General features: G+C 47.0%; 1 protein-coding gene across 1 annotated transcript in view; it reads left to right on the top strand.

Moving 5' to 3' along the window:
• Positions 1-20,960, top strand: part of apbb3 (amyloid beta (A4) precursor protein-binding, family B, member 3) — a gene marked incomplete at its 3' end in the record, with an annotated part of 196,485 nt that overhangs the window by 69,856 nt on the left and 105,669 nt on the right. The window contains exons 7-9 of the mRNA XM_084320466.1: positions 237-364; positions 12,887-13,001; positions 13,857-13,956. Coding sequence (XP_084176592.1) covers positions 237-364; positions 12,887-13,001; positions 13,857-13,956 — 343 coding nt within the window. The remainder of the gene's footprint in view (positions 1-236; positions 365-12,886; positions 13,002-13,856; positions 13,957-20,960) is intronic.

A 20,960-nucleotide genomic window follows, 5' to 3' on the forward strand; every position in this document is an offset into this window, starting at 1 on the left:
TGTTAAAGATTATTGTCCGCCATCTTGTTTTTTCGGCGGAGTGATTGTAATTCGGTTGTGGGCGGGTCCTGGGACCAAGAGTGTGGATCATGACAGATACATACGTGTAAATTGACTGTTTCAGCCAATTAGAATCGAGAAATTTGCATGCCGTTGTATAATTGTATATATTTAACATTATAATTATATTTTGCTTTTGTAAATCTCTCAACCCCCCCACCTCTCTCTCTCCTAAGGGGCGGGACATGACACTCATCCTAAGGAGAGACACACTCAGCCTTGTGGACCCCGTCGGCCACGCCCCTCTTCACTGTCAGCCAATCGTGGACATCCGTGTCTGGGGCGTGGGCTGCAACAATGGCAGGTTCGGCCAATCAGGACAGAGATGGGCAAAAGAGAGAGAGAGAGAGAGAGAGAGAGAGAGAGAGAAAGAGAGAGAGAGAGAAGAGAGAGAGAGAGAGAGAGAGAGAGAGAGAGAGAGAGAGAGAGAGAGAGAGAGAGAGAGAGAGAGAGAGAGAGAGAGAAATAATGAATAAACGAGAAGAAAAACAGGATGAACTATGAACAGCAAGAACAAAAGAAAGAAAGAAGGAAAGAAAGAAAGGGTTGATGGTTGAGAGACAGAGTGAAAAAAATTACAAAATAAATAATGTTGAAGGGTGACTTTTTTAACACACTATTTGTAACTGAGGGGTACAATTCCCTGACTGTATTACTAGATATGATACTTACTACCACTACCTTTGTACTTAATATTCGGCCACCCAGTACACGGCATAAATATATTATCATGAACACTCTCACGTAGATGAAACGGATCCAACACAAATGTACGAATTAGAAACAGGTCTTTATTTCCTACACAGCGATGGTGTGTAGAATAAGCACTTAATCACTTAATTACATTTATGAATTGAAATAGTATGCACTTTTATGGCAAGGAGTATTCGTCGGTATATCAATAGAGAATGTCCAATCTCTGAAGGCGCAGGTGGTAAATATACGACCTGGAATAGTTAAGGAATAACAGCAATGATACTTTAATGATTATAGGCTGGATACACTAGAGGGGGTTAATCCGGTCGCTTGTAAGCCGACAGGAGTAGGAGGGGGGGGGGGGTAGAATCCAGCTGCCTCGTCCGGCCAAGGGTATCCCAGGTGAACCCACTGTAGTGCCGTTCAATGCGCCGGCGATCCTTGGACCACAGATGAAAGCAGGTGGACTCTTTGTGGGCCGGCTCTCTCCGGTCCACGGGGGAGAGACGTGAAGAGACCTTGTCTTGCAGAGCGTCTCCTCACCTTGCGTCCTCTCCAGGGGGGGGGGGTTCCAACACACGGCAGTGTCGGGGGTCTTTATCCATGGAATAATCAAAGTATCCAAAGCATAATCCGTGCCTGGGAAGGCGGGCTGTCGTCGGTAGAATAATCCGGTATACAGGTCCACTCGCTCGTCGGCTCTGGGGCTCCTCGGGTGCAGCTTCACATAGGGTCAACCACCCTGGGTAAGCAGCCAGTTCTCTGCCCGAAACGATGGGGTACTGACTACGGTAGTATTCTCACCGCACGAAGCACTATATATTAACAGACTATTATTAGCTTAATAGACTACGTCCAACTCGACGATATAGTGCCAAATATGACTATTCAAATATTAATATACACGATGTCTCAATACCGATGGTAGGCGAACTTGGCCTTACTCCCACACGTGGCGTCGCGGGGAGGCTTTACGTCTGTGACTCTATTGGAGGGTAAGAAACTGGACTGAAAAGAAAGTCCTACTTTAGTAGCGCAGTATATATACGCACTATGAACAAATAGTCCCATTAGTGGTGCGGTAGCCAAATTCCTACGCGGAACTAGGACTTGTTCGTACATGTCGAGCGGTACGTTTGAACTGGGTCTGAGGGGTATGGCAGCCTGGCACCAAGGTCTCGACCAATAGTAGAATGGAGACTATTATGGGATGTTCAGTAGGCTAGAATGGATATTCAATGCATATTGTACAAGGAATATACAAGGGATATCAGGGAATATTAGAGAATATACAAATACAATTAAATATATATATATAAATAAATATATATATTCGGTTTAATCTGGCCCTTCACAACAGCCACCCCCTGAATAGGTCCCAGACCTAATCAGTTAAACAGAGACAGATTAATCGCGTTGTCTATTTACACATAAGGGTTTGCTGTAGGGGTCAGTCAACTTCACAAAGTCATAGGGTTGTAGGGTCATGGTCATCATCGATTGTGTCTGGGAGTCGAGGCAGTTCTATGAGCCTTGCCACGGGACGGGTGTAAGTGCGACCCTGGACGAGCACTTCAGCTGCTCGGACCTTGCCGTCGGCACCGGTGATCACTTTGCTTACGCGGCCGGCCGGCCACATAGCTCTGGGCAGTGATTGATCAATAATCATGACGACTGTTCCTTCTGTCAAATTGTCTCTCTCCTTTACCCACTTCTGGCGGGTCTGTAGAGACGGTAGGTAGTGCAGTAGGAAATTGTTCCAAAACTTGTCGGCTAATACTTGGCTGTACCTCCACATTCGTCGGCCGTTCGCTTCTTCAGGCCGGTACATTGTCTGTGGTAATGCAGGATCTAGCCGCCCCATCAGGAGTGTGTTGGGGGTTCTGCGTAGGCGACCACCCACTCTGATGAGGGTATGAGCGTCGCTCTCGGGGGCCAGATGAATTAATCTGCTGTCGGATGGGACGGGCTTTCCTCCCTGTAGACAGGCCAATTCATCGGGGAACGAGTCTCTCTGGGCTCGCTGCAGTAGAAGCAATTCTGCTTCCTCGTAGTTAGCTGCTGACATATCAGCGGGGGACTTGCACTCCGGGTGGTACCGCAGGAATGTTCTTTGTTGTGCACTCTCTATGGACGTGCAATCGTTTATGTTAGGGTCGGTGGAGGCTACGGTGCTCAATCCACAGAACACAGACTTCTTAATTTCCACCTCCTCTGGACTTGCTTCCCTCGGGATAGGCATGGGCCACTGTCCTTCCGGGAGTCTTAGGAATGCGGGGCCGTCACTGTAGACATTGCGACGGGTGAGGTCATCCAGGGGCATCCCCCGGGTGATGACGTCAGCTGGGTTCTGTTTTGTATCAACGTAGCGCCACTCTGTTTCTCCGGTTAACTCTTCGGTTAAGTCTTGAATCTCGGTGACTCTGACTCCCACGAAGACTTTGTACTTGCATGAGTCCGATTTGATCCAGGCGAGTACCGTCGTGGAATCTGACCACAGGATTGTTCTAGACACCGGTATGGTGAGCTCACGTTGGATGAGCGTGGCTAGGTGCGCTCCGGCTAGGGCTGCGCAGAGCTCTAGACGTGGGATAGATTGTTGCTTGCGTGGGGCTATTCTCGAGCGGGCGAGGACAAATGCTGTGTAGATCTCTCCCCCCTGGTCTTGGGCCCGCAAGTAGGCTACTGATCCGTATGCGACCTCTGAGGCGTCACTGAAGACGTGTAAGTCCATTTTACATGTCTCTGGCCTCACCGTGGGTGGGAAGTAGCTTCGGCGCATATTAACGCCTGGGAGTGAGTGGAGCTCCATCTCCCACTCTCTCCAGGTGGATGCAAGGTGTGCGGGAATGGGGTCGTCCCAGCCCTGGTCCTTGTCCCACAATGCTCGTACAATCATTTTTGCCCTGGTGGTGTACGGTAGAATACATCCTAGCGGGTCATATTGTCGGGCGAGTGTTGTGTACACACTCCGTCTGGTGGTCGGCGCCGCCGCCGGCCTTCCCTGCTCCGTAGTCAGGGGCTTGTGTCTGTAGTGAAGCGAATCTGTTTTGAATCGCCACACCAATCCCAGGGTCATCTCCTGGGCTTCTCCCGGGATTGTAGCCATCCAGGTCTCGCTGCTGGCTGCCTTGTCCTCGGAGGAGAGGCTGCGCAGTACTTGCGGATCGCTGCTGGCCCACTGCCTGAGATCAAAGCCGCCTTTGATCAATGAGGCGCAGAGTTTAATCAGGAGAGCCTCGGCTTCTTCCTGGGTTGAAAGGCTTTGTAGACAGTTGTCTACGTAGAAGCTGTTCTTTACGCTGTGTCGGACCTCTTCTTCCGCTGCTGGGTCCTCTGCTACATGTTTCTGTAGTGCAAATGTCGCACAGCAGGGGCTGCACGTCTTTCCGAAGGGGAGGACTTCCCATTGGTAGATGGCTGGGTGCTCATCTCCTGGCTTCTCTCTCCATAGGAACCGTAACAGGGGCTTGTCCGCCTCTACTAATCTCACCTGCAGGAACATTCCTTTAATGTCCCCGCTGATGGCCACCTTTTCCTGGCGGAAGCGGAGTAGAACGCCGAGTAGGGAGGGGCCGAGTGTGGGACCGGGCAGTAACTCTTTATTCAGATTTTGGGATCCGATCTGGTAGCTGCAGTTAAATACTATGCGGTCTTTACCGTTGTGATGGACCTTGTGGTGGGGCACGTACCACGATTCAGTGGTCTGGTCAGCCTCTTTAATGTCCATCTTTGTGACGTGTCCCGCTGTGATGAGCTTCTCAATCTCAGCGCGGTATACACTCTATTGGGCGGGGTTCTTGGCTAAGCGCCGCTCCGTGTTCAGCAGGTACCGTTCTGTGGCGTCTGTCTTGGCGTGGAAAGTAGGCATTCCTTCTCGCCGCAGGAGTGGCGTGGCGTATCTCAACACGCCGTTGACCGGGACTCTCTTGGTCCCTGTCTCGAGGAGGTGAATGGCGTAAATGTCATCTTTAGAGCGAATGTCTTTCTTTCCGTTCTTAAAGGGCATTTGTTCCAGGGTCCATAGCCGCTCTACGTGTTGCAGGAGTGCGGTTTCTCCCTCTGTGACTCGGGAGTGGAGACATCTAGTGGCTGTACTTCGGTTGAGAGATTTGGCGAGCGGGCCTTGGAGAGTCCATCCCAAACGGGTCTCGACTGCTGCAGGACAGCCTCGGGGTCCGGTATGAACCCGGTCTATCGGGACAATGAGGTCTGCATGGTCGGAGCCTATCAACAGGGTCGGCATAGCATTGTCTATGAGCGGGATCGGTAACTTGCGCAGATGTGCATATTTCTCCATCAGCTTGGCGACGGGGTATGTGTACCGCGACAGTCCTATTTCTTGGCTGGTGAAAGCGTCTGCAATCTGGTACCGTCGCTCAGGCTGGCCGCTTGCTGCGATAGAGAATGAGACATTCTCGCCCTTTATCGTCTTCAAATCTCGTCTTATTGTCCGAATTGTCATTTGGGTTTCGCTTCCCCGCAGCCCTAGCTGGGCCGCAGCGGAGGCGAGCAGCAGGGTCTTCTCTGACCCGTCATCGAGGACGGCGTAAGTGTCCAGGACTTTATTCTGGTAGCTTAGTGTCACACGCACTACTTTTAGGAGTACTCGGGCTCCACTGCTGCTGGCGGGATCGATGTACATGACGCTCGCTTTGCGGCTGGATGGTGCAGGTGAAGGGCGCCGTCTGTTACTGTCGTGAAGTATGTCCAGATGGGCTCCATCGCACTTGGTGCACCTTTTCTTTAAGCGGCATTCGGCTGCCATGTGTGAGCGCGCACAGCGAAAACAGCGCTTGTTGGACTTTATCCATTGACCTGCTTCCTCCGCGTTCAGCTTGGGGAAGGAGTCACATTGCGCTAGCCAGTGTTCTTTCTCACAGTAGGGGCACACTATCTTCCACTTCTCCGTTCTGGAGGGGGTACTGTGGCTCCTGCTGCTCGGTACTGACTCCGATTGGTGCATCACAGTCACCGATCTTCTTACATCATTTAGTCGTCTGGTTCCTTCTCTGGAGCCAGGGGTGCTCCGTCCGAATGTATCTAGCCGTAGGCTGCTGACTTCTCTCGCCAGGAAGTCTGCTAGATCGAGGAGGTTCGGTTCGGGGCCATTCGGGTCTCTGTGGTCCCTCTGCCGCCTAAAGCACTCCTGACGAGCGGGCGGCAGCTTCTCCAGAATCCTTTCCACATTTGAGTTGGCGTAAAGTTCATACTTCCCCTTCTCTCTTTGCGCTCCCAACATCCCTACCAGGGACTGCACTCTGATGGACAGGTCGTCCAGTGCTCGATTGTCTATTGCTGGGGGTAAGCGGTCGATGTGTCGGATCTCCTGGATCACGTAATCCCATATGCGCCCATACCTCTGGTCCAATGCTACCAGCGCTGCTGTGTATGGGGTGGTGGAAGTCGCGTAGGCGAGCGCTATATTATGTGCGCGGGGCACCTTTAAGTGCTGCAGTAGGATGGCGTATTTGTGGCGTTCATCCAATACATCCACCAACATGGTCTCCAGACACATGCGGAGTTCTGTATACTGGGCCCGGTTCTCTTGGGTGAAGTCGGGTACCATAGGCGTGCCAATGTATGACGCTGACTGTGGATACATCGGCGAGCGTTGGGGGAGAGGCCTCCTAGGCGAGTCTCCTCCCGCTCCTTGGTATGGGCTGGTACCGGCAGTGTACCATGGCCCGCTTGTCCAGGTGCTGTTCCTCGGTGCGGGTCGTGCGTCGTGCTCACCCGTGTATAGAGTCGGGGGTCTGTAGCGCAGCTCCGCGGGAGTATAGCCTGGGCTGTACCGGACCTCCTGGTCCGGTAGAGTACTGTGCTGTCTTCGGGCGTGGTTCTCCTCCTCTTCCTCTTCGTCTTCAGTTAGGTCATCCAGTGCTTGTAGTCTCTGGTTTAGCCTCTCCACAGGATATGCTGCTCCTTCCCGGTTGCTAGGTCTCGCTTGGACCGGTGGGGGGAGGTGGTCTGTGGGGGGTATGGACCTCGTCTGTTGGTCAAGTTCAGGGTTGTTTACTCGGCTAGGGGATGCCGCCCTGGAGGTGTGTCTAGACGAGTTCCTGGAGCCTCTGGCGGAGGGAGAGGGTGTTGTCCGTCTGATCAGCTGTTCTATTAGTTGCGCTTGCTGTCTGTCGCGCTCTGCGTCCCGTAGAGCACCAGCAGCTGCTCGCTGGCTGTCTGCTCGGTCTCGGGCCACATTCTCTTCCATCTGAATGCGTCTTATTTCTAGACGTATATGCTCTTCTTCGCTCCGCTGCTGGATCTGCAGTCGGTCGCGTTCAGCAGCGGCGTTCAGGCTGATGAGGAAGGCCTGCTGTAGGGTCCTCTCTGACTCGCTGGGAGAAGGCGGTTGTATAGGGGAGCCTTCCCTCGGGGTACTCCTTGCGGAGCCTTGGAGCTCTATCTCCACGGTGCTCTCCCCGTTCTCTCTCGGTAGCGTTGTATTCCTCCCGGGACTCATCGGGGACTACTTCTTCAGTACTGGTGGGGTGTGAAGTCATGTCTGGTTCCCACTGGTCCCCACCGTGAACTTGGTCAGTTACATTAGAGCCCGTAGGGGCCTCTATGGTCGGGGTAGTCTGGGCGTTGGGGTTAGACATACTTTTACTTTCTAGTTTTACCGCGTTTACTGTTAGTAGAAGACTAGGTTGTTGACTGACAGCGTAAGCCTCTAAGTACTGAGGGAGCCGTCGTTCGCGCTGCGGGCGTTGGTTAGGAGGATCGTTTCGTGGAGTGTTCATAATAGGCCATTTCAATATTAATAACACTATATTAATATTACACTAATTACCCTCCGGCTCGAAGGACCAATTGTAACTGAGGGGTACAATTCCCTGACTGTATTACTAGATATGATACTTACTACCACTACCTTTGTACTTAATATTCGGCCACCCAGTACACGGCATAAATATATTATCATGAACACTCTCACGTAGATGAAACGGATCCAACACAAATGTACGAATTAGAAACAGGTCTTTATTTCCTACACAGCGATGGTGTGTAGAATAAGCACTTAATCACTTAATTACATTTATGAATTGAAATAGTATGCACTTTTATGGCAAGGAGTATTCGTCGGTATATCAATAGAGAATGTCCAATCTCTGAAGGCGCAGGTGGTAAATATACGACCTGGAATAGTTAAAGAATAACAGCAATGATACTTTAATGATTATAGGCTGGATACACTAGAGGGGGTTAATCCGGTCGCTTGTAAGCCGACAGGAGTAGGAGGGGGGGGGGGGGGTAGAATCCAGCTGCCTCGTCCGGCCAAGGGTATCCCAGGTGAACCCACTGTAGTGCCGTTCAATGCGCCGGCGATCCTTGGACCACAGATGAAAGCAGGTGGACTCTTTGTGGGCCGGCTCTCTCCGGTCCACGGGGGAGAGACGTGAAGAGACCTCGTCTTGCAGAGCGTCTCCTCACCTTGCGTCCTCTCCAGGGGGGGGGGTTCCAACACACGGCAGTGTCGGGGGTCTTTATCCATGGAATAATCAAAGTATCCAAAGCATAATCCGTGCCTGGGAAGGCGGGCTGTCGTCGGTAGAATAATCCGGTATACAGGTCCACTCGCTCGTCGGCTCTGGGGCTCCTCGGGTGCAGCATCACATAGGGTCAACCACCCTGGGTAAGCAGCCAGTTCTCTGCCCGAAACGATGGGGTACTGACTACGGTAGTATTCTCACCGCACGAAGCACTATATATTAACAGACTATTATTAGCTTAATAGACTACGTCCAACTCGACGATATAGTGCCAAATATGACTATTCAAATATTAATATACACGATGTCTCAATACCGATGGTAGGCGAACTTGGCCTTACTCCCACACGTGGCGTCGCGGGGAGGCTTTACGTCTGTGACTCTATTGGAGGGTAAGAAACTGGACTGAAAAGAAAGTCCTACTTTAGTAGCGCAGTATATATACGCACTATGAACAAATAGTCCCATTAGTGGTGCGGTAGCCAAATTCCTACGCGGAACTAGGACTTGTTCGTACATGTCGAGCGGTACGTTTGAACTGGGTCTGAGGGGTATGGCAGCCTGGCACCAAGGTCTCGACCAATAGTAGAATGGAGACTATTATGGGATGTTCAGTAGGCTAGAATGGATATTCAATGCATATTGTACAAGGAATATACAAGGGATATCAGGGAATATTAGAGAATATACAAATACAATTAAATATATATATATAAATAAATATATATATTCGGTTTAATCTGGCCCTTCACAACACTATTAATTAACTTACCTATTTCTCTTGCATGAAGATTAATTTCCTAAACCCTTAATTCTTTCGTTTTCTTTTGAATGTCAAGTAACTCGCTTTCTTTCTTCCTTCCTTTTCTGTTACTGCCACTCCTCCCCTCAAACACAGAGACAGGTAAATCATCACCCTCTTTTCTCCTGTTTTTTAACCCAAAAACAGACGACAGACAGACTGAACCAAAGACAAGACCGACAGACAGACTGAACCAAAGAAAGACTGACAGACAGACTGAACCAAAGACAGACCAACAGACAGACTGAACCAAAGACAGTCATAGTTTGAAAAATACTATTTAGAAGATTATCTTTTCACCATAAACTGCCCTAGATGATGTACCAGCGGTGGACAACATGGTGAAGAGCCCAAGTGTTTCAACTAAACAGGGTGAAACTTGCTTCTTGTCTTGGAACATGGGTGGTCGTGAGACATTCCAGTCATATCTTTTGTCGCATTCGCATCTTCAAAGGGAGTTCCCGTGTCGTGTTGGCGTAGTTTATTAGCTAGCAAAATGATTTTCAGTGACTTCATTGAGTTGCTTTTATATATATATATATATATATATATATATATATATATATATATATATATATATATATATATATATATATATATATGCGGTATATGTCCAGAGTCACAGTGAGACAGTGTTCAGGTTGGACTATGAACACCATAGTCCAATTTTGTCCATGTTCCTGCCTCTTCCCTGGAGCTAAGAAGTGTTAGATTCGATTAGATTCAAATGTATTGTCATTATATAGCACAAGTAAGGTACAACTAAAAGCGGTTTGGCATCCAACCAGAGTGCAAATGTAGCAGCAAAAGTGCAACAGCAATATCACATCAGGAAATCAAATTCAAGCCTTGGAAACTGAACAGCGAGGATGGAAGCTAGTATTTGTCCGGTGGAAGTAGGATGCAGAGGATTTATAGCACGATCGACTTTATCATTGGGAGATTTGGGGATTTGTTGGTGGAGTTTGCGAAAAGCAGTAAATGAGATGTCAGAAGAAGCATTGAAAGGCAGTCAGTGGATTTGGTTGAGGAGAAATAATGTCAGCTGGGGGCCAAAGTAGGGTAAGAGCAGGGGTGTAAAAAGTACCCAGAAATTATACTTAAGTGAAAGTATGGGTACCGTCTCAAAATCGTACACAAGTAAAAGTCAGAGTATCTGGCTAAAAACACACTTGAGTAAAAGTCAAAAACGTTTCTACTTTTAAATGTACTTAAGTACTAAGTACTTTTTCATGTTTTGCATGTCAAAATACACTATAATATTTGGGCAAAAAAATCCAGGGAGAGTGTGTATTTTTGGAGCAAAGGGGCCTCCCTTTGACCTCTTTGGATCAATGGGTTTTAACAGATTGTTGGACTAATTGGCTTTCGGTCAAATGGGAACTATTAAGCTTTAAGAATAATGTTCTGTCTGACCTATGGACAGTCCCCACATTGCCACCCAAATTTTTTCTAAACTTTAGAAGTTGTCATGTTTGCTCTTTAATGTCCACCAGTGGAGGCTGCTGACCAAATTTTTAGGTGAAGCACAAATTATTATATTATATATTAAATTATATTTTTTAAACATCCCCAACGCTGCAACACCCCCATTCCTCCCAGGTGTCAGGCTCCTCATTCGCTTCCATTCATTTTGGGGACCATGTTTAAATATCATCCTTCTGAAGTATAAACAAACTATACTGCTGTGACGATTTCAATAAAACAGACCATTCTGAGTCAATGGTATGCAGTGGCGTTGCGCAATATGTCGGGGCCCCCCCGCAGGGCAGACCACTCCCCTAAATCAAACCAAGCAGACCATGTACAGTATACAGTGGTTCGGCGGCCCGATCAAACCAAGCAGACCATGTACAGTATACAGTGGCTCGGCGGCCCGATCAAACCAAGCAGACCATGTACAGTATACAGTGGCTCGGCGGCCCGATCAAACCAAGCAGACCATGTACAGTATACAGTGGCTCGGCGGCCCGATCAAACCAAGCAGACCATGTACAGTATACAGTGGCTCGGCGGCCCCTGATCAAACCAAGCAGACCATGTACAGTATGGCTCGGGCCCATCAAAAAATAACACAGTATGCTATGACTGGCCCCTGTAAATGTCCTAACACAACCCCCTCAATGTACAGTAAATGACCAAGTATGGTTTTGTCAATATTCCAATGTACAGTTTTGTTTGTACAGTTGTACAGTGTATGTCCCCCACCCCCACCTCCAATGTACAGTCCCGTCCCCCCCCTACCCAACCTCCTCCAATGTACAGTTTCTACGTCAAATGTATATACTCCCTTTTCTGGACTATTTTTATATCACAAACAGTACTGTATTTGCAAGTCTGGTACATGTCATAAATGTATAGATGTAGCAGTACTGTCTATCTGTATGTTATGTATGTCATATATGTTATGATGAATTGAAAATGGGGGACCCTGATGTAAACAAGACGAAAGTCTTTCTCTGGTCTGCATCGCCTTAACAATTGTATGTATTGAGCTGTACTGTACTGTACCCATTCTGCAATCTGTTAATAAAGTTTTACAATTCAATTCAATTCAATTCACGGCAGAATGTGTAGACAATAGACAGACAGTGAAAACAAAGTTCTCCTCCAAGTCCTGTGGGTATTGTCTCCTCAACGTTTCTGCAGCTGAGCGAATTGCAGTTCTGCTCAATGAATGAATCCGAGAGGAATCCGAATTTCCCCTCTAACTAGTGCTATATGCTTCATTGCGTCATTAATAAAGTTTTCAATCAATCAATCAAACAATGCCGTTTGTTTAGACATTCACAAGACTTGCATAACGTTACAACTGCACGACAGCAGTTTAAACAACAACATTATTATTGTCCCTTACCTTAGATGAGCCGCGCCTGCTGCATGCATCCCACAACGTCATCTTTTCCATTCATTCATTCCAGATAGGGCCATGGAGAGGCATTGTTGTTATTGATATCATCTTCATCAATGCCATCATGTTTAGACATTCACAAGACTTGCATAACGTTAACATAACGTTAGCTAGCAAGCAAGCTAGTCGACAATATCTCCTTCCTCCATTGCAACGCTATCTACAGTACTAGAGAATTCAAAGTGCCCGCGAGGCGATGACGTTGTTGTTGTTGTCACGTTTAGCTTTTATTGCAGGTGTATATATATATCATCAAACGATGCACAATAAGTTCATGAACAATAACAAAACACTCCACCCTGGGCCTGATAGTTGCGGTGGTAGCCCTTTAGCTACGTTAGCCCCAACAAGTTATCTTCTTAAACTGAGATACAAATTATTTTGTAAACAAGCTCGCTGCAGAGCCGCAGTACGGCACAAGATAAACCATTATCTGATTGGGCCACAAGGCTGTCAATCATGCTAGCTGCAGAGCCGCAGAGCAGCAAAAGAGAAACCATTAGCTGATTGGATAACAAGGCTGTCAATCATTCAATCCACCATTCAATGGCAAGAGTTTAACTGCACAGACCGTGCTTAGATGACGTTAATAGCCTATTTTGATTGGCTATTATTTATTATTTATTTAACCCTGGTCAACCTGTGCAGATATTCTGCATGAATAATTACTGCAGTGCAGGCCTGCTCAGAGCGGTCAATTTTGGGCATTTTTGAAGAAAAAATTAATTCACTGGCATTTTTTTTACAGAGGAAAACATTTATAATAAAATAATAATAATAATAATAAAAAAAAATATATATATGTATATGTAAATTAATAATAATTATGAATTATGAGTGAATTTGTATTTCACGTGTTGTCATAGAGAAACCTCCACTGAATTGTCCACTATGTGTGTTTGTGTGCGTGTGATTTGAACACAGGGACTTTGCCTTTGTGTCCAGCGATAAGGACTCCAGTATGTTGAAGTGTCATGTGTTCCGATGTGACGCGCCTGCCAAAGCCATCGCCACTGCGCTTCACCAGATGTACTGCAAGGTGAGGTATTAGTTAAGTAGTTATGTAGTTAGTTACTACAGTCTGTGTGGGAGTCCAGGGTGGCCTGGCTGGCAAACATACCAGTCCGTGTGTTGGAACCGGTGCTTCACCAGATGTACTGCAAGGTCAGGTAGTTAGTTATGTGGCTAGTTAAGTAGTTAGTTAAGTAGTTAGTTAAGTAGTTAGTTAAATAGCTAATTAAATAGTTAGTTAAGTAGCTAGTTAAGAAGGTAGCTAGTATAAAAGTATGTGTGTGTCCCCCACAATTATTATTAATGAATGTATCATTAAAAAACCTTTTGCAGGTCTAAAATTAATGTTGTTGGTTACATGTTGCGTACATGAATCCCCTCCCTACTTCCCCATGTGGAATGCACCTGATTGAATAAATTACATGCTGGTGCTCTAGTGCAACATACGTTAGCTACATAAAATGATCTATAGCACCTTTAAGTAGCTGCTTAAGTAGTTAGTTAAGTAGCTAGTTAAGTAAGTTAGTTAACATGTTTTCAACAGCACGCTAATAAAGACATTAACACTTACTGCTACTTAAAGGTAGAATCTGTAATGCTGTGAAAACTGTGACCTCTAGGCAATAGAGCGCCTCTGGTATTGCACTTTGTTAATCGCTTTGGATACAAGTGTCAGCTAAATGACTAAATGTTAATGTTTACATATTTCTTTTGGTCTGTTGTGTGAGTTGGAGTTTAGTAACTTATTATACTGTGAATTTCTCTAGACCTCTCTTGTAGAGCCTGAGGTATAGCCAGCAGGAACAACCCCTCCCCTCTATAGAAACCCAACTCCAACCCACACATCAGATTCATATGTCTAATGAAGCTGTCTAAATTCCAGATCATGTCAGAAAAGGCCTTGTCGACACACCCCTCTAACTCATCTGTGGCTCGTTCACTCACCATGGAGAGCATCTCACCAGAGGATCTGCCCCGGCAAGGTACTTTTGCAAACAGAACATAATGGGGCCATAGGCTGAAGTCGTATCTAGTACAGGTCCAAAGTTGATAACAATACCACAGAAAATTTGCGTTTTACACAGGTTTTTCCAATGGTATGTATAGGTATGTTTATCCAAAATGGCCATTGGCACCAATGAAGTAATGCACTCAGCAGATGTTGAACTAATCTGGACCTTTACGCAGAGAGAAACCATATATATCCTGGGAAACATCCCTCAAGTCGGGTATCGTCGTTTCCAGAATTTCATTGGCTACAAAAATGGTCAATCATTTTCACTGTCAGAGGTGATTTGTCCGGTCACCGGGAGGCGAAACCGTAGGTGGTCACCTTTTCTAAACTTTCGGGTTGTTTCCATCTCATGGCTATAATTTTTTTGGCTGCTGTAACTGTAAGCTGTAAGGGTGTGGATGTAGCGGCTGAGCCCACGGAACCCCATGCGCCTTGAGCACCACCCTTAGCTGTAAGTAAAAGGATGCGCTGGAGAGGTCATAAAAATCAGGCTAAGCGTCTCCGAATAAAGCCACAGTGTACTAGCACGTCATATATTTTTGTAGATGATGGGCCAGGACGTTGGCAAATATTTTGAGGTCAGCACAGAGGATACTTAGGGGTCTGCGGTGTGTTTAACCCCCCTGTGTTCCAGATTAGTGTGTTCAAATGAGCTATAGTCGTATCTGTATGTGTATATGTCAACATACCACAGCAGCCAAGCAAGGATAGAGGAATGTGGGTCCTGAGAGGTCCAGTCCATCTGTAATATACCCTTAATACTGGAGGAAGAACAATTACAATAAAGACAATAAAGTGAATCGAGCGCCTCTATAGCACATATGAAGCAGATAGTAGACAGTAGACAAGGCCCCCGGGTGTACAAAAAACTATACACATAGAGCACAAAAGTGCTCCACATCTATACACCATGGAACATAATCAAGATACTCATTTATTTATTATATGGTAATTTGTTATGTATTCTCCACTTGCACAATGTGGGGGCGGCATATCCGGTTACGTCTTACGCCTTCCGGTCCCATCACAATACATAAATATTATTAATAATATTATTATAATATTAAACCTCACCTAGACCCACTCCAGTTCGCCTACCAGGCCCGACTGGGGGTAGAGGATGTTGTCATCTACCTGCTGAACCAAGCCTACACTCACCTAGACAAGCCGGGGAGCACTTGGTTTTGATACCATACGGCCTGGGCTGCTGGGTGAGAAGTTGGAGGCGATGCAGGTGGAGGCCCCCCTTCCCCTTGTGTCCTGGGTTGTTGACTATCTGACGGGCAGACCACAGTATGTTCGCCTACAGAGCTGTGTGTCGGACAGACTGGTCAGCAACACCGGGGCCCCGCAGGGGACAGTCCTCCTCTTCACAGTCTACACCAATGACTTCCACTATCGGTCAGAGTCCTGCCACCTTCAGACGTTTTCAGATGCCTCTGCGATAGTGGGATGTACTGTATTAAGGACGGTGATGAGAGGGAATACCGGGCACTGGTAGTGGACTTCGTCACATGTTGCGATAAAAAACACCTGCAGCTAAATGTGACGAAGACCAGGGAACTGGTTGTGGATCTGGGAAGGAGGAGGAGTACGACTTTGACCCCCATTTCCATCAGGGGAGTCGATGTGGACATGGTTGAGGATTACAAATACCTCAGAGTTCACATCGACAACAAACTGAATGGGTCAAAACACGCAGAGGCACTCTACAAGAAGGGCCAGAGCCAACTCTACTTCCTCAGAAGGCTGAGATCCTTCAACATATGTACAAGGATGTTGAGGATGTTCTACGACTCAGTGGTGGCGGGGACCTTCTTGTATGCTGTGACCTGCTGGGGCAGCGGACTGAGAGCAGGGGACGCAAACAGGCTGGATAAGCTGGTCAGGAAGGCCAGTAACATGGTAGGGGTGGAGCTGGACTCTCTAGCGGTGGTGGCGGAGAAGAGGAGCCTTGCTAAGCTCCATGCCATTAGGGACAACCCCGCCCACCCACTATACACTAGGGTGACCAAACGTCCTCTTTTGCCCGGACATGTCCTCTTTTCACGCCCTGTCCGGACCGTCCGGGGGGGGTTTATAAATTCATGAAAATGTCCAGGTTTCACGGACCGTTTGCATGTATTTAAATTGACTTGCGCATTGCACAGAATACTACGGTACTCTGTTGCGTGTGTGACGTAATCCCTGAGAAGCTTTGTGGGCGGCTCTACAACTACGCGCACACACAAACAGGAAGGGGACAGAGCGGCAGCTCACATTCACAAAGCCAAAGTGCAAATGTACTTTTACAGATTAACTGCAGAAGAAATTCCAAATGTACCGACCCGTCGGAACAAATGGGAGGCGGAGTGCACCGTGTGCAAAGCTTTCACATACACGTGTGTGTCCAATAAAGGTGCAGGCGATCTTAAAGCGCACATGGACATGTGCAAGTTGAGAGTTTGTCTGCAAAGTTGACAGACTTCTTTGTTAAACCCGGGAAAACAGAGGATGCTGTAAAGTAAATGCAGCGGAGGGTGCGTTTGCGTTTCATACTGTGAGACACCACAATCTATGGATTGCACAAGTGCCTTGCTAAAAAAGGCATTTCCAGACTCTGACACTGCCAAACAGTTCAGTAGTTTGCGCACTAAATCCGAAGCCAATGTGTTATAGCGCCCCACTCGATTGATGTCGCACATGAAGCACTCAAATCAAATCCAGTACTGTGGTGTTTCTACAGACAGGAGTAACCACAGAGCAGTGAAAATATTCCCAATCATAATACAGTGCTTTGACTGGAAGAGGGGTGGCATGCAAACAAAATTAATCAAGGTTAAATACACCAAATGAGACAGCAGAAACCATTGCACAATATTTCATTGAAACATGGGGGAAAAAACGATTTGTCGGAAAAATGCATTGCATTTACTGGCGAAAATTTCAACACAAACCTTATTTTTGTCCAGTAAGACTTGAAAAGAGAGCTATTATTTTGTTACAGGTTGATTTTTAAGTTATTATTGTGCCATTGAGATTTGTCAGATAATTCTAGGCATAATCAAGCATGTTGATTGTTGAGTAACTTTGGTTTGGTGTGTCTTTGGTTATAGAGAGATATTGTTGTGTTATATACAGTAAAATAATATAAATAATAATTGTATCCATACAGAGGAGGCATACTTTAAATATATTAAAACAATAATGCATCTTTGAGTAAACGTTGAGTAACATCAGGCATGCGTTGCTCATGGGACAGAGTTGCACGCCGTGCAACCAGTCTGTGAGCAGAAGCACGCGCAATCGCGCATGCACTTGCACGGATGTGCACGCACATGTACGGATGTGCACGCACGTGCACACAGGAATGCGCTGCACTCGACTGATGCGCCAACTCGCTAAGTACTACTTTGCATAACAATACGGCTGGTCGTCAGGTGTGTTCAAATACGTTCTCAGATACATTCACAAAAAACTTGTGAATGATATGTGTTACATTCCATTCGTAGAGGCAATTAGGCACTGTCTTTAGTCTGTGCTATGCGAGGGAACATCTATGCGCATGCGCGGGAGCGCACGCACGCAGCGTCATTAAAACATAGTGCAACCAGTCGTCCCATGAGCAACGCATGCCTGAGTGTCAGGAATGGAGGTAGGTGAATTCCAATGGGTGAAGGCAATCACAGAGACGGAGAGTGTTTACTCTTGAACAGGTTCGACTTTAATAGTAAGAACACAGAGTAAATTCTAAGAGAGACAAGTGCTAAATAGCACAGGCAGGAATAAGGTAAATAGGAGCTTATTGGAGGTCCAGAGTTGAACCGTCCGCGTTATCCCCGAACGCAATTAGTGAAGACCTGACAATGAACAAGCAGAAGACAGGTAGGTTACATAGACACCAAATACCAACATTCCACACACACCCCCGTGACAGCCAATCAGGAACCACCCCTAAGTGACAGCACTAATTGACAGGGAAAGGACAGGTGACAAGCCTAGTGACAAATGCCAGGAATGTGGGTGGTCACCGACCTCAGTCGGTGTCCAGAACGTAACACCTGAGTATCATTAAGTATCTCGAGGCTGGGGGGGCAGCATGTCCTCTTTTTTGGAAATCAAAATATGGTCACCCTAATGTATACATTTATTATGATTATATTTTTTATGTTTAAATATCAACATTATCTGGCCATCCTCAGTAAATACTATCAAACTCCTTTGACCTCACCTACTTAAAATCATTGACGTAGAGAGAGGGACAGAGAGAGGCTGAGGCTCCCCCGCCCCCCCCCTCCCTTTCCTCACTGTTTTCTCTGCCTCTGAGCCGGGTCAGCTTAGTTTAGTTACCGGGAGCAGCTAACTAGTTAGTTTTGGTGAGGATGCAAAGCATGTAAGATGCATTGGAAGCGTTGCAGGCAGGGCTTGACATTAACACCTGACCACTGGCCAAAAGCTGGTAGAATTCGGCTGTGGCCGCTAACTCTGTCATTCTACCGGCCACAGTGGCCGGTGACTTTTGTAGTCTACAAAAGGCATCGGCAATAATTAAGTAAATCCAAGTGATACTACATAATACTACAACTCCCACAACAATTCGGAAAAGTGCATTACCGGCCAGATCCTGGTAGTGGTGCTGTCTTGAGAATGGAGTACTCCTTGTTTTCAGACCAGATGTTAATTTCTTTCATTCAGGCCTACTTTTTCTGTTAGCGTGAAGCTATGCCTTAATCAGATCGCATGGAATACCTTTTGCGACGCCGAATTCAGTATGCAGTAAAAGAATATAGCATCAGCCAATGGACATATCGATCTACCAGATGGCGATCAATAACTGGGAAATCCTTTTTGGGATCCAACCGGCCACAGCTAAAAACGATTTCATGCTGATCAGGCCTTGTTAGCATAGCCAACCAGCCGATGAATTAATGAAAACTTTATTTAACAGATGGCAGAATGGGTACAATACAGTACAGCTCAATACACACAATTGTTAAGGGGATGCAGACCAGAGAAAGACGTTTGTCTTGTTTACATTAGGGTCCCCCATTTTCAATTTATAGTGACATTTATGACATACACAACATACATGACATCATGACACATCAGTGTATGATGCTACAATAACGAATGCCGTTATTGGTAATCAATAATCAGAAACAACGTCCCCCACCCCCTTGCCCCCTTTCATGCATTCATGGTGGAACATGATACCGATCATATGCATTTTGATTTTAAACCTATTCATCATCACACTATAAAATGGGAACGTATTGATGAAAAAATTATTTAGTGTGGTGATTTTTGGCTGGTGAAAATGCTGAGTGGCTAGTGACTTTGGAAAACCACTAGCCACAGTGGCTAGTGAGCCAAAAAGTTAATGTCAAGCCCTGGTTGCGGGGAAAAACAGGCAGGGACTTATTTCCTGGTCACAAAATGCGCACTCTAACATAACATAGCACGCTGTTGTTGTTGGGCTGCCGGAGCTGCGCTTGGATTATTGAATTGAATTATTGAATATTTTTTGATGGGGGGGTTCTACTGGCCCATTTAGTCCACTCCGATCGGCCCACTTTGGTAGGGTAGGGCTGAAAAAGTTAGATGTAAAAATGAAAATTGCCACAGAAAGATGCTTAAAAATTGCCTACTAGCTCTTGCAGTGATTTCAGTCATCTCCCAGGCTACATGGTCTGTACGGCGGGCCGGTGTGGGCCAGTGTGAGTCGGTGTGTGGGCCACTAATGTGGGCCGGTATGTGGGCCGGTGTGTGGGCCAGTGTGTGAGTTGGTGTGTGGGCCAGTGTGTGAGTCGGTGTGTGGGCCACTAATGTGGGCCGGTATGTGGGCCGGTGTGTGGGCCGGTGTATTGGCCGGTGTGTGGGCCAGTGTGTGGACCAGTGTGTGGGCCGGAGTGTGGGCCGGTGTGTGGGCCGGTGTGTGGGCCAGTGTGTGGGCCGGTGTGTGGGCCAGTGTGTGGGCCAGTGTGTGGGCCGGAGTGTGGGCCGGTGTGTGGGCCAGTGTGTGGGCCAGTGTGTGGGCCAGTGTGTGGGCCAGTATGTGGGCCAGAGTGTGGGCCGGTGTGTGGGCCAGTGTGTGGGCCAGAGTGTGGGCTGGTGTGTGGGCCAGTGTGTGGGCCAGTGTGTGGGCCAGTGTGAGGGCCGGTGTGTGGGCCGGCAGTGGCACCGGCAGGATTAAATTCCATAGTACGCATGCTCGCTTGCACAGAAACAGTCCATCCAGATGATGTAGCCTACACAGCGCTCTACTACAGATACACTACCCAGAGCGCAACGACACACATAGGTGACAATAGTGTGTGTGCGGGCTGGAGCGACTCTGAACGTCTCAGGCTGAATTTGTGTCCCCTAGCGCCTAGCCTATCCGTGACATCGAACGAGAGAAACTCAATGCCATTTGGAGCATACACCGTAGCCTATTCTCCTAGCCTATACAATATAAGCCTTCAGAGACGTTTTTTGTTGTCCTTTTAATGAAGGAATACTCTCCAAATCAGATAACACGTACGATTGCTTCTACTGTGCGAGCTGCCTGTCATTGCTGTTTGAATGAAGATTCGCTTCTGTGTTGTCAAATGTTGTGCTTAGTGAACAACGTGAGGCTGCCTGGAGATATAGCTCTAAGGTGGAAGAGCTGATCAGCAGAGGGAAGCAGTAATCTAACAACTGGGAGAATTTCAAACAGTAAATCTTTCCTTTTTTCAGATATTTGATACACTGTTTCTCCATCAAGAAAGCTTTTTCATAATTTGGATGGCATTTTACTAACTTCAGTGTCAACCAAGAATGATATGCAATTCGAAATTGGCCCCTAGCTGAAAAAGCTAGAATTAAAAAACTAAAATTGCTAGTAAAAGACGCAGAACAATATAAAATTACAGACCTGTTTAGTAGAGGAAGGAACAAGTGACTTGCTGCGAAACATGCTGGTGATGTAGAGTAGGACAGTTTAATTGGGGGAGAGACAGAGAGAGTGAC

This window comes from Notolepis coatsorum (genome assembly GCF_963971535.1).
Source record: "Notolepis coatsorum genome assembly, chromosome: 8".
NCBI lineage: Eukaryota > Metazoa > Chordata > Actinopteri > Aulopiformes > Paralepididae > Notolepis > Notolepis coatsorum.